At 39.5% G+C, this 14,149-nt stretch overlaps 1 protein-coding gene across 1 annotated transcript in view; it reads left to right on the top strand.

The window, feature by feature from the left end:
- TMEM236 (transmembrane protein 236) overlaps nt 1-13,620 on the top strand; it is a 36,286-nt gene extending 22,666 nt beyond the window's left edge. The window contains exon 4 of the mRNA XM_044228242.1: nt 11,936-13,620. Coding sequence (XP_044084177.1) covers nt 11,936-12,513 — 578 coding nt within the window. The 3' untranslated portion in view covers nt 12,514-13,620. The remainder of the gene's footprint in view (nt 1-11,935) is intronic.
- Nucleotides 13,621-14,149: the final 529 nt, after the last annotated feature.

Genomic DNA, 14,149 nt, shown 5'->3' on the forward strand with positions numbered 1-14,149 from the left:
TTTGAACTGTTCGACTTCTAATGTGCTGTTTTCCCAAAATCATACTCATTCATTTAAAAAGATGGTCAAATAAACATAAGCAAAAAAGAAGAAAGTGGAGATCAACCACGATCCTGTAGACTAGAGATTTAGAACTGATAACATCTTCCTGAACATGCTTCACTTAAGGAAACTTATTTTCTATCTTTTTTTTTTTTCTGAGCAAAATGTGGTGGATATCATCCTTATTATTATATCTCCTTCAGTACATGGTTTTTATAGGTTGAGTAATATATCCCATTATTAACAAACCCTGACTTATTTAACCATGGTTCATTAACTAACCCCTGTTGTTGGACAACTGGATTCTTTTCCAGTTTTTCACTATGAAAAGCACTATTGTTAGGACTCTTGTTCGGAAGTAAAAAGGGTTGCAGAAAAAAGGAGAAGGATGTGGTGAGAAAGAGCCGGCTGATGTGGTTTGAGTTGAGCAGGGGAGGCAAGCCTTGCTTGGAGCACCCATGCATGGATGGCAGAGGTGGATGGTGTCTGGGGGACCCTGCGCTGTGTAGGACACTTAGCAGCCACTTGTAGGTCACTGGCCAAGCAGTGGCTGGGGACAGAGAGAGTTAACTGCCCCGGGATGACAGCTGAGTGATACCAGGAGGATGACCACAAAGTGTCCTCGGAAGACCCTGAGCATCTGCACATGCCCAGACTCCTTGGCAACAGCACTTGCCAGAAGAAATGGGACTGTTATGGGCTGGCTGCCCATGCAGACAAATAGAGAGGGGGTCATTCATAGGGGATTGGACAAACGGGGTGGCAAGATGGTCGGGCTGCATTAGGGATATCTGCATAGTCAGAGACGGCTTGCTAGAGGTGAGGTCAACGGGCTATTTGAGTGGAAAACATCTGAGCTCTGAAGAGGAGGTGGTTTCCACTGTCGCCTCAGTGAGAGGTGCCAGGTATGACATCGGCAGTGTAAGGTTTTCAAATAAATCTGCTCTCAGTGGCCCTAGTCCAGTTCCTACTGTGTAGTCTCTTGAAAACGCAGAAACTGGGGCCAAGAGCTGCAGGACCTTAGCAGCCTAGATAATTACTCCTTTATGTTAAATGCCTAAACGTACAATTTCTTGCTCAAAGTATATGCAAGCTCTTACGGGTTTTGACAGATGTCAATCAATTAAATGTCCCCCCTCAAAAGAATGCCTGTTTCCCCTCAACCTTGTAACTTCGGATAATGTATTCTTTTTCATCTTTGCCAGTTTCATAGGCAAAAATAGTATGCTACTGTTTTAATAATTTGCTTAAGGTAGTAGTTGCGTTGAGCGTGTTTCCCATAGGGTTCTTGGCTATTTGTATTTTTAAAAAATCGTATCTTTCCGTCTTTGATCTTTTTTTCTGTCGATATGTCTATTCTTTTGTTGTTGTTGTTTTTACTACTGATCCATGAGTTCTGTAAATAGTAAGGACATTAAACTTTGCCTGTCAGAAATATACATTTCAGAGTTATTTTATTTTATTTTATTTTAACTGTACTATAGTGTTTTTGATATAGGAAATTTCTAATTTGGACATTAGCTGATCTACAGATATTTCCTTTCTGGACTCTATGATGTTATGCTTTAAAATCTTTTTTTTTTCACTCCAAGCTGATATAAATATTTACCAATTATCTTCTCAAAAATTTTGTACATTTAAATGTTTCATGAAGAGAAGAAGCTGGAATCTCTGTAAGGTATAAGCTCATTAATTTATAGGTAACCAATATCAGGAATGATAATCAGTATGTTTATTTACTTGATCTGGCAAAGCTTTTAGACCCTGCCTTTATTGTATTTCTTTCCATTTCTCCTGTTATGTCCAACATAAAAAAAGGACTTCATAGAGTGCTTTAAAAATGTCAATGCCAGTCATAGCAAGCCCAGATAAACTGAATCAGGATCCCTGAGGATGAAACTTGGGCAAATTTAAATCTTTAAAAGCAAAACCTCATTGGATTCTGATTCGTATCCCCAATTAAGAGCAGCGGTTTTTTTTTTTTTTTGTGGTGCCAAAGTAAATTTTTTTTTCCAATTTATTTATTTTCAGAAAAACAGTATTCATTATTTTTTCACCACACCCAGTGCTCCATGCTAGTCGTGCCCTCTATAATACCCACCACCTGGTACCCCAACCTCCCACCCCCCCGCCACTTCAAACCCCTCAGACTGTTTTTCAGAGTCCATAGTCTCTCATGGTTCACCTCCCCTTCCAATTTACCCAAATTCCCTACTCCTCTCTAACGCCCCTTGTTCTCCATGCTATTTGTTATGCTCCACAAATAAGTGAAACCATATGATAATTGACTCTCTCTGCTTGACTTATTTCACTCAGCATAATCTCTTCCAGTCCCGTCCATGTTGCTACAAAAGTTGGGTATTCGTCCTTTCTGATGGAGGCATAATACTCCATAGTGGATATGGACCACATCTTCCTTATCCATTCATCCGTTGAAGGGCATCTTAGTTCTTTCCATAGTTTGCAGCGGTTTTTACTTTCTGACTGCATGTTCAGATCGCCTATGGAACTTAAATTTTTTTTTTTACTCCCAGATTGAGCCCTAGATCATTAAATCATATTTTTGGTGAAGGATAGATCCAGATACAAGGAATTTTTAAAGCCCCCCAGGTGATTTACCCTCGTAAATGTGATTCAAGGAGATGGGCAGAAAGCAAGCAGGGGCCATTTTGTACCTGTTAACCTCCAAATGCCTTTGTGAAATAGGAAACCAGGTTCCCTGCAGAGAGCACTGTGGACGGATGGAAGAGAGAGAATCTGTAACCAGTTGGGTAAGGTTTGGGATAATTGCTGAGGGTCAAGGACAAGGAAATGGATGGATGAGAGATGCATAATGTTCAGCAAAGGATAGAAACCAGGAATTTGTCCTGGGACCAATCAAGATTATGAGAGCTTTCTTCAATGATACTGAGAAATCTGGGCATTGATTGTAGAAAAGATAGAACTGTAGGACTGATCCAGGTTTAGGGGTTCGCAGAACAGGAATGGAAGACGGAAAAGGATCTGTTGCTTTAATGGTTATTTCTTCTTATTAAATTATACAGTTTCTTAAATGCATGACAATGATGATTTTTATTGAACTTGTACACTATCTCCAGTGAATCATGGACCACCATGTTCATGGACCATCATGAACATATATGCAGGGACCCACCCTTTGGGTACTCACCAGAGGCGTCTTTTCACAACACACACGTGTGAGTGTTCCCTACTGATCAGTACACTAGGGGAAGGTTGTTGGGGCCTCAGCATATACATTAACTGCTTCAGGTTAAATGCCTAGACTAGCAATTTCTGGCTTGAAATAAATGTAAGGTTTTAAGGCCTGGCATCTGCAATTTTTTTAAAAGTTCCACGGACAATAAAAGTTCTGATACCCTCCCTGGCTGAGAGCCCCTGGTGATAGGAAGTATTGGGAATGGTGATGCATCCCAGGTTAAAAGCTGAGAGCCCAAATCCAAATTCCTGAAGCCATTTGCTTTCCAGATTTCCTTGAAATGGAATGCAGCACACTTTAACCAGATAGAATGTAAGAGATGCCACAATAAAGGCAGGGGGGTGGGGGTGGGGGGCGGGCAGAGGGACGCTGCTTTTGTCTGAATAAAATAAATGGCACTTTGAGTTCCCCTTTGTTTCTTTTTAAGAAAAAGCTTATTATACAATATGAGCCCAGCGTGTGAGCTGGGTTTCCATAATGTGTTTTGCAATGGGTTTAGAGAGTACGTATGAGGAACACTGTGTTCGGGGCTATGCCAAAAAGGGGGAGTATTTCCTTCACACCCTCCTTTTGCTGTTTAGAAGAAGGAAGTTTCAGAAAAGTATGTATGTTAGTTCCAGGATTTTCCCTCCTCTCAAGAAATAAGTATCTATTTACCAGACCGGGATGAGAGAAGGATAGAATTTCTGATTTATACCTTCTAATGAAGTACCAGCTGTCAGGATTAGGTCAGCGTGTTTCGGGCCAGGAACTATATTGTGGCGATCCCCAAGCTAAAAGACAGAGGACATAAGGGTGCTAATGAATTGTTGACCTTTGATTAGGACAACTTCACATGATTATAACAATTCGGTATTCAATTGTTGCTTTCTTCCTACATGGGGAAAATTATGAACAATTTCAGTATCTAAAGTGAGATTCTTGAGGGTTGCAGGATATTTTCAAAGTAAATATTTTAGGGAGACTGATGGAAATAAGGGAACATGAAGAACTCAGCCTGCATTACTTTGTTACAATACTAAGCCTTGTTCTTCCTATCATTATTAGTCAGCAAAGAGTATGGCCCCAGATTGAAAGTAAAGGCATGGGTCCTTGATTTTGAATATATAGATTTCCCTGGGGTGCCCTGGGGGTGACTCTTTGGGTTGGTGTCATCTTCAGCTCGGGTCATGACCCCAGGGTTCTGGGATGGAGCCCCATGTGGGCTCTCTGCTCAGCAGGGAGCCCGATTCTCTCTCTCTCTCTCTCTGCCTCCCCCAGCTTGTGTGCTCTCTCTGTCAAATAAATAAATAAAATGGTAAAAAAAAAATAAATAAATCTCGATTTTCTTGTCTTGGAGTGACGAGAACAAAGTAGGTTGAGCTGATGGTCTACATAATGTATGGACGTTCTGGGTCATTCTGTGTTAAACATGGTGGGTCCTTTGTATCGAGCACCATTTTGTTGCCATTTCAGAACCCCAAGTCCCTCTATTTCTTAATGGGTGGGGGTGTTAGTCTGTTTCCTATGAACTCACAAACACTGTCTTCTTGGAATCACCCATGGACATTTTTGCTCCCTGACTGGTGACTCCCGATGCCTCCAGGGTCTGGGAAGCCTTGGCAATGTCTTGAATCAGACTGCTGCTGTAGGAGTCATCTCTTTGTGCCAGTCCTGCTGGGCAGTGCCGGGGACACTTTGCACTGGCTGGCATCCTGGGCCCAAATCCATGTATGACATCGTCTCCCACCGTTGAGTACCCGGGCCCTGCTGCCAGGACCTCCTGATGTCCCCCAGGGCTGTGCTTGTTGGCTTTATCAGTTGCCTGGTCTCTCCTACAGAGCTCTCTCTAGGACCTGGGGCAGGGGGCAGTCTTAGTGGCTGACCCTGTGCAGGACTCCAGAGACCTTCTTGCTGGTGAATGGAGGGTGGAGGGGGGTGCGTTGTTATTCCGCGTGGTTTGGGTGCTTTGACCTACTTGCCTTCATGCACATTTCCCCCGCAAGACGCCCATTGCTTGCTTATGCGAACAGACACAAGAACAGGAATGTCTCCCATCTTTCATACGGCAAATCTTTAGGGAGGATCTCTTGCATACCAGGAGCTCCACTAGGTCCTAGGGGTATGGCGGTAAGTGAAAACGGGCAAAGTTCCCCCTTTTATGGAGTCCTTGGTTTAGTGGACATAATAGCACATCAGTGAACTGCACTAGCAAATGGGTATAATTAAAGCTGAGGCAAGTGCTTTGAAGGCTAAAAACAGGCTCATTCCCATTTGGACACAGGTGTCCATTTTTGTCACCCAGCTTGGGTTCCTGCTGGGATTCCAAGCTTTGGTCTATGTCCAAGAACTTACTAGTAGAGGCATTTCAAACCATTTCAGAGTTTAAAATTCTGTGTATTTGGAAATACACAGAAATAATTCTGTATATTTGGAAAACTCTGTGTATTTAGAATTCTGTATATTTGGAATTCTGTGTATTTAACAAATTCTGTGTATTTGTTAAAAAGCATATGGTATATAATATGATTTTTAACATTTTACTTTATTTGTATTATTTAAATTAGTATTATATTATGGATAATTATCATATAACAATGCATATTATAGATTTATAATTGTCTATATAGTATACTTAGCATATTATAATGATTAATTATTACATTATTATATATAATATAGTATCTTGTCCAGGAAGATGGTCTTTAAACTAGCCAGCCTTCAGGCTGCAGAAGACAAAAGAATTTTCTGAATATTTTACCTTGCCTAAAATCCAGAAATGATACATTTGTTTCTTCTCATGCTTGGGAGGGAGCTGGGATTGTACAGATTTTGGGATGTAGTGGGAAACAGTTCAATGCTTTTTCTAGAGAAAGTCCATAAGCTCTTCCAGAATTGCTCATGGGTTGAATATTTGCCTTGACTTCATTATTATTGTGAATTATAATTATTTGGTGAAAACTTGCACACCATTTTGAACACAGGCAGTGGTATGCTGGTCAGTCTCTCCAGAGGGTGCAGGGGAAAACTTTTTGGCCCCTGCCCATAAATGGGAGAGGTGATAACAGTGTAACTCTAACCAAAGTTTAACAAACTGATCACTTTTACTATTTACTGTGTTCTTCAATTTAGTGATTGTTGTGTTTGATGTATTTAACACACATACAGCTGTTGCTCCGTGTCTCAGGCACGATTTTAAATGTTCTACATATACCAACTCGCTCAGTCCTCATAACTGCCCTGTGAGGTAGATGCTGATTCCATCTTTTATTACTTGGCAACGAAGCTACTGGTCTTCCAGAGCTCAGATGTGCTGCTGAAAGGAAACAAACTCTCCACAGTCCAACTGAGTTTAAGAAGTAGATAGCGTCAAAGTAACCATGTATATAAATGCCCTGCTGTGTCTTTTAATTTATTACTTTTTTTCCCTTAGTTTCCAAGATTATGACCAAAAGTGTTTTGTGTGCTTAATATACTTTCAAATATTTGTAATGATTAATACTTTTCTTTTTGTCTAGATTTTTTTTCTCAGAGTGTTATTTCTAGTTCATTAGCATTTCACGTTCTCTAGAACATTTTTTCTCTCAGGAAAAATAGATTTGGGAGTCTCTTAATCAAGGCTAGTCTTCTTTTTTTCTGAATACTTGTTTGATCTCCTGGCTGCCGTGAATTGAGTAACAGTCTCATTTCACAACAGCTGCCTCAGTGGCCTTGAGAACCTCTCTGCTGATGATTCCTTGTCCTTTCTGATTCCTCTGCCTTCCTCTCTTCCTCTTCCACTGAGCTCAGAAGAAAAGTCCAAAGCCTTTACCATGTCTGACTCTGCCACGTAGGATAGCGTGATCTAGGGGAAAAGGGTTTGAGGTTCAAGTTATGGTTTCTCTACTTGCTAGCTGTGTGACCTTAGAAACAATTGTTGATCTTTCTGTGCCTCTGTTTATGCATCTTTCAGGTAGGAAAATAACGGCATCTATGGTATAGAGCTATTCTCAGGATTAAGTGAATTAATGCAGAGAAAGGGCTTGGGACAGTGCCTGGTATGTAGGGAGCATTTACTAGGTTTGGACTCTACCCCTCTTCTTCCCCCTCTGCCTCCCCAGCTCCTTACAAAACTTGCCCTCTTTCCATCACTGTGGCTGAAAGATCTTTACACACACGCTCTTTCTACCACCTAGAAAGTTCCTTTCCCCATTCTTCACCTAATTCATTCCTACTTATTCTTCAGGTCACTGCTTAACCGTCACTTCTCAGATGAGCCTTCCTGACCTCCTGTCTCACTCAGACCTATACAAGAATTTTTCATCACCGCACTGACCTTCCTTTTAAAGCCCTGCCACATTTTATTCTTCTGTGTTTATTGATGTGATCCCAGGTGACAGCATGGTCAAGGTGGGAATGTGGCTTCCATTCTCGATGCCCAGCTGAAGCTTGGTCTGGCTCTCTATGATCTGTCTGTTCCCAAAGGACAGCTAGGAGACTCACTAGTGCATTTTTATCGGCTCCATTCCTGTCTTGGTTTTTGGTGCCTGTCCTTATGATTCTTTTTATTTATTTATTTATTTTAATTTTTAAAGTAATGAACTTATGTTTCATCGTTAGCTTTTCCAGTAAAATTTCAGAATTACACAGACATTCTAGATTTTAATTGGTCTTTAGTAATTCATACAATGTGTATCCTTCTCTGACTTCAATGAGTATTTCATTCTGAATGGGAATAATTTCCTCATATTTCATGCACCAGCCTGTCATATTTCTTTTTTTTTAAACTTTATTTTTTTCGGTGTTCCAAGATTCATTGTTTATATTTAAATAAGTTAAATTTCTTTCTTAGTCTCTTTCCAAGAGGAATGCATGCTCACTTCAGAAAATTCTCCCCTACTGGTTTGTTACGTTGTTCTTAGGTTTTCCCTGTAAGCTATCTAACACTTTGGAGAATAAGTTAGAGATGGAAAGACATCAATACAAAGAAATAATCAAGGGGTACCTGGGTGGCTCAGTTGATTGAGTGACCAACTCCTGGTTTAGGCTTAGGTCATAATTTCAGGGTTATAGGATGGAGTCCCCTGTTGGGTTCCACACTGGGTGCGGAGTCTACTTGTCCCCTCTACCTCTGCCCCTCCTGCCACTGATGCTCTCTCTCTCTCTCTCTCTCAAATAAATAAATAATTAAAAAATCAAGTAAAATAGACGTGAGTCACCTACTTAAACATTTACCTGTGATTAAAATGACCTGTTCTTAAGTATTTAGTTCGCACAGTGAAGACAAAAGGTTGTTTTGGAGACTGGCTTCAGATGTAGGGGACTGCACAGAATGGCTGTTACCTTTACTTTTTGCAGGGAAATGTTAACCTCTAGAGAAATATGTAGACTTTTTTTTTTTTTTTAAGATTTTATTTATTTATTTGAGTGAGAGAAGAGAGAGCATGGGAAGAGGCAGGGTCAGAGGAAGAAGCAGACTCCCTGCCGAGCAGGGAGACTGATGCAGGGCTCAATCCCAGGACTCCAGGATCTTGACCCAAGCCGAAGGCAATCACTTAACAAACTGAGACACCCAGGAACCGTAGATTTCTTTCTTCATGTTTAAATCTTTTGTGGATTTTGCACAAATAAGTATCCTTTCCCCCAGTAGAACACTAACAACCACAACAAAAGAACAAAGCGGAAATTTTTAAAAAAATAATGATTTGGCGGGGAACTAGTTATTGAATCAAATGGGATAGTATTGAGTACATGAAAGTTTACATTGCTTGGGGGTAAATTTGTAGGTCTATTCTAATGACCAAACAGTTTCTTGGCATCTTCAGTACTACCTTGCCCTCTGGCAGCCAGCAGAGTTCTCCAGCAGATAGTTCTAGGACTTCTCCCTTGGAAAGAAGACAACAGAGTCCCTGCAACCCCAAATCTAAGCTAGTTTCTATTGAGCTCTAGAGAGATATGAAGCTCCCAACCCCACTTTCATCAAATACCCATGGGTTGGGACTTTAGTATTTTATTAAAAATGAACTCTAGCTAAGAATTCATTGTTCATCCTGTGGCTCTTATCCTCAGATATTAGGATTCTTACTGACTGTTTAAAATGTTAATGTGTCATGTCTTTGCTTGCCACTTCCTGGCATAGGAACAGAGCTGAAATTGCGATCAGCCTCCAAAGCCCACATTATACACTACATTATTGATGTTGACAAAGGAATTTGGGTTTCCATTCAAACAGTTTTAACTAAAGAGACAGGTGAAGGAGAGTTCTCCAGGACGTAACATCCTCTAAGAAACATAATTTCCATGTTGTTTTCCTTTCTTTTGTAAAACAAGAGATATAACTGATGCCAGTGTGCATCTGAGTTTAAAAAGAGATGATTTTATGAATATTAAAATAATAGTAATGGGTATATAATTTTCTTTCCTACCTGACTATTGTTTAGTAAATGATACTCATTCATGCTACTCTGTTATCTAAGGTTGGTAAAGGAGTTTCTAAAGATCTTATCATTTTCTATAAATGATTCATATCAGAAGTACTATTTCATCAAGAATTTAGATTATCTTGGGCGCCTGGGTGGCTCAGTGGGTTAAGCCGCTGCCTTCGGCTCAGGTCATGATCTCAGGGTCCTGGGATCGAGTCCCACATCGGGCTCTCTGCTCAGCAGGGAGCCTGCTTCCTCCTCTCTCTCTGCCTGCCTGCCTGCCTACTTATGATCTCTCTCTGTCAAATAAATAAATAAAATCTTTAAAAAAAAAAAAGAATTTAGATTATCTTTTTATTTTATTGATTTATGCAATTTGCACTTAAAATTTTAAAAAAAGAAAACTGAGGTTTGTTCTTTAAACAGCTCCTATTTATAGTAATCATTCTATTAAATCATTAATCATAATAATTTATTTATTTTAGAATGTTTTCATATCAGTTCAATATAGTTCAACAAATTTTTATTGACTTCGTGTCTCTAACCTTCAGAGCTATTCAGTACAATGACTTCTTTAGATTTTGTCTTATCATATTGCTTAATAGGTAATGATAAGCATGTTTGCTGAGTAAACTTTGCTAAGACCTAACAAATTCTTAGCAAAAAAAAAAAAAGGTGCTTAACTAGATGAATGTTTGAGAAATAATGTGATCTACTATTCATGTATAGGAACCACACCATCAACATTGGTGGTTAAGTTTTTTTGTTTTTTTTTTTAAAGATTTTATTTATTTATTTAACAGAGAAGTCACAAGTAGGCAGAGAGGCGGGCGGGGGGGGGGAAGCAGGCTCCCCGCTGAGCAGAGAGCCTGATGAGGAGCTCCATCCTAGGACCCTGAGATCATGACCTGAGCCAAAGGCAGAGGCTTAACTCACTGAGCCACCCAGGTGCCCCTGGTGGTAAGTTTTGAGTTTTGAGGATCCCTTTGTAATTCCCCAGCCTTAACACCTGTGTCGCACAGAGAGGCACATGCATGGGTGCACCCACATGCTCACACACAGTGTGATGTTCATGAGAAAATATCCTCCTGATTCAGATGACTGTCGTGTTGATCAGGGATAGCCTTGTAGCCACAAACAAGTTGCTTTAGTCTAATCAGTTGTACTGACTAGTAAAAAATTCTGAGGATAGGACAGCTTAAAGAATCTCAGACTGTGCGGCACCTTTCACCAAGATTTTCTCATGGTCAAACAGATTCTGTCTTAGGACCAAACTCCAAGCTGGAGATCTGGGCTGTAGTGATCCCTGTGGATGTCTTATAAAAAATGACAGGATTGGACCATTGGACTTTTAGAGTCATTTGATTTTACGATATGTGCATGTTTTATAATTAGCACATGATGTATTGCCTCTAGACAGTAATAACAGCCATAAAGTTAAGAGATTGTCGATTGGGGTCAAACAAATCTGGGTGTAAATTCCAACTCTGCCCATTACTGTGTGTTTGGATTGGTTTGTCATTTCACCTCTTGGGCTGCAGTTTCTATATTTATAAAGTGGGACCATAATCCCCATCTGTCAACTTTTCCCCTGAGGATTAAATGAGATAATGTTTGGAAGTGGTTGGCTCTCTAACCAGTAATGGCTAGTACTGTGAAATGGTAACATGACTTGGGATCCATATATAGAAAAATAGGGAAAGAAGAACTTTCTCTGCCTTTGGGTTTTTTAAATTTAAGATTTAAAAAAAATTTTTTTAAGATTTTATTTATTTATTTGACAGGCAGAGAGACAGGCAGAGAGGGAGGAGGAAGCAGGCTTCCTGCTGAGCAGAGAGCCCGATGTGGGGCTCGATCCCAGGACCCTGGGATCATGACCTGAGCCGAAGGCAGGGGTTTTAACCCACTGAGCCACCAAGGTGCCCCAAGATTTTTAAAATTTTTTTAATTTAAGATTTTATTTGTTTATCTGACAGAGAGAGAAATCACAAGTAAGCAGAGAGGCATGCAGGGTGGGGGGGAAGCAGGCTTCCTGCTGAGCAAAGAGCCCCATGCGGGGCTGATACCGTGACCTGAGCTAAAGTCAGGAGCTTAACCTACTGAACCACCGAGGTGCCCCCCTCTTTTTGTCATTATGCTTCCCATTGGAGTTCCATGTGTGAAACAGACGTCAAATAAGGGAACACTCACAATTTTATCTTTAAATTTTGACACTTAAATTTACAAAAAATTGAAATGAAATTTTAATTTACATAACGTTTCAACAAGTTTTAAAATTCAAATCTATTTGTTGCAGGAGATGACAATAGGTACATCCATACTTTGCAGCAAATAAAAACTGTGACCGACCAAGTGAAGCAAAATGAAGAAAGCACTTCCCCTCCGCAGCCAGCCAGGAGGACAGAGGTGTCACTGCCACCGTCAGCGAGGACACAGAACCCCTCTCCGGTTCTGGCGAGACCCCAAGAGCCCTCCTTTCACTCGGGAATCCTGGGAGCAATGTCCCGGCAGGATGATCGTGCCCAGATCTTCCTGTGGAGCTTTCTGCTGTGGTCTGACACCATAGAAATGGTGCGCGTGGCTGGCCACGCCGATGTGTACAAGTCGGGCTGGCTATACCCAGTCTACATATTCAGTTTTATCTCTCTCTTTCGAATTATATTAACTCCTCAGAACCCTCTTCTGAATTCCTTGGGCATCCTTCTCCAGGATATACCCTTTATTTTTGTTAGACTTAGTTTGGTCATTGCCCTGGGAACTATCACACCCATATTGGGCCTTTGTAAAAACATCCTAGTGACTGTCTCTTATGTGTACTTCAATTACTTAACCAAATTCAGGGCTTTCTCTACCTTCGAAACATCTTCATTCTAAAGAGAACATGTAATATAGTCAAACCTCTTCATGATGCGTGTGTGCACACTTGTCATTTTTTTTTTCTGGGGCCCAAGTTTTTGTACTATATAAAGAAATGAGGAATACATTGTAGAGAATACAATTTTTTTTTTTAAAAAGAACTGTAGCATATCACTTTTTCAAAAATGTATTCAAATGATGTTAAATCTCAGCAAAGTTTTATTCTTTTGCTAACTCCCCTGGGTCTCTAGAAAATGTTAGTCATGTTAGTCCATTATGTATACCACACTTTTTCTCAGAACACTCTCCATGAAAGCCTTAAAAAAATTAGAACATGTATTCCCACTAAGTTAATTTCAACCATGCATTTGTGAAAAACAATATGTAAAATCTTAAGATTACCTCAGATTATAATTTTTCGTCAAGTAGTATTAGGTTCAAAATGAGCAAATACACAGATGAAAGTTGTTCTGACTATTGATTCGTCAGGCATTTGACCACCCCCCCCCCGATTTTTCGTAGAACCTAATTATAGCACTCTGTTAAGACTTTATGGATTTGCTTTTCTGAGTTCCCCGTCGGTGTTTAAATACTTAATCTACCTCCTCTGTCAATCCAACAGGAACTTGTAATACTTATAACTCTTAAAAATGAGAATTGAAATAATCTCTTTCAAATTATGCTATGATAATCTTTTTTAATTAAGGAAAACTTCTGGTGAAGTAGTTGATTTGTAATGTTCTTAAATATGAAAATATCTTATATACACTTATATTGGGATTTATAGTGTGAACGGTGCTCAAACTCTAAGGGATTACTTATTTGAGTTTAGAATGCATTTTGTGTCTCATATTTTGAATATGGATATACCTGATATATTGGGAAGTCACAATGCTTAATACAAATAGTAAAGTTGTGTATGTGTAGTAGGAAGATTATTGAATAACTAATTTAATATTTTATTTCAAGAGTATGCACGTTTATAAAGTTCAAGTCTATTTTTTTTGTTTCGGTGCTTTTCAGTATTTTGTTTAATTAAAATTTTTTTAAGTTGAAGAATAGTTGACATACAGTATTAATTTTAGGTGTGTAATAGTAATTTGATATTACATACATTACAAAATGATCACTATTATGAGTCTAGGTACCATCTGTCACCATACATAGCATTTACAATATTATTGACTACATTCCCTATGCTGTGTTTTATATCCCCATGACTTATTTATTTTATAACTTGAAATTTGTATCTTTAATCCCCTTCACCTGTTTCACCCATCCACCCACACCCTTCCTCTCTGGCAATTACCAGTTTGTTCTCTGTGTGTAAGAGTCTATTTCTTTGTTTTGTTTGTTCATTTGTTGTGTTATTTAGATTCCACATATAAATGAAATCATATAGTATTTATCCTTCTCTGTCTGACTTATTTCAGTTCGTGTAATACCATCAAGAACCATCCATGTTGTGGTAGATGGTGAGATTTCATTTTTTATGACTGAATAATATTTTTAAATTTATTCATATGTTGATAGACACTTAGGCTGCTTCTGTATCTTGGTTACAGTGCTACAATGAACCCAAGGGTGCACATATCTTTTGGAGTCAATGTTTCCATTTTCTTCTGATAAATACCCAGAGGTGGAATCACTGGGT

This window comes from Neovison vison, chromosome 12, assembly GCF_020171115.1.
Source record: "Neovison vison isolate M4711 chromosome 12, ASM_NN_V1, whole genome shotgun sequence".
Taxonomy (NCBI): domain Eukaryota; kingdom Metazoa; phylum Chordata; class Mammalia; order Carnivora; family Mustelidae; genus Neogale; species Neogale vison.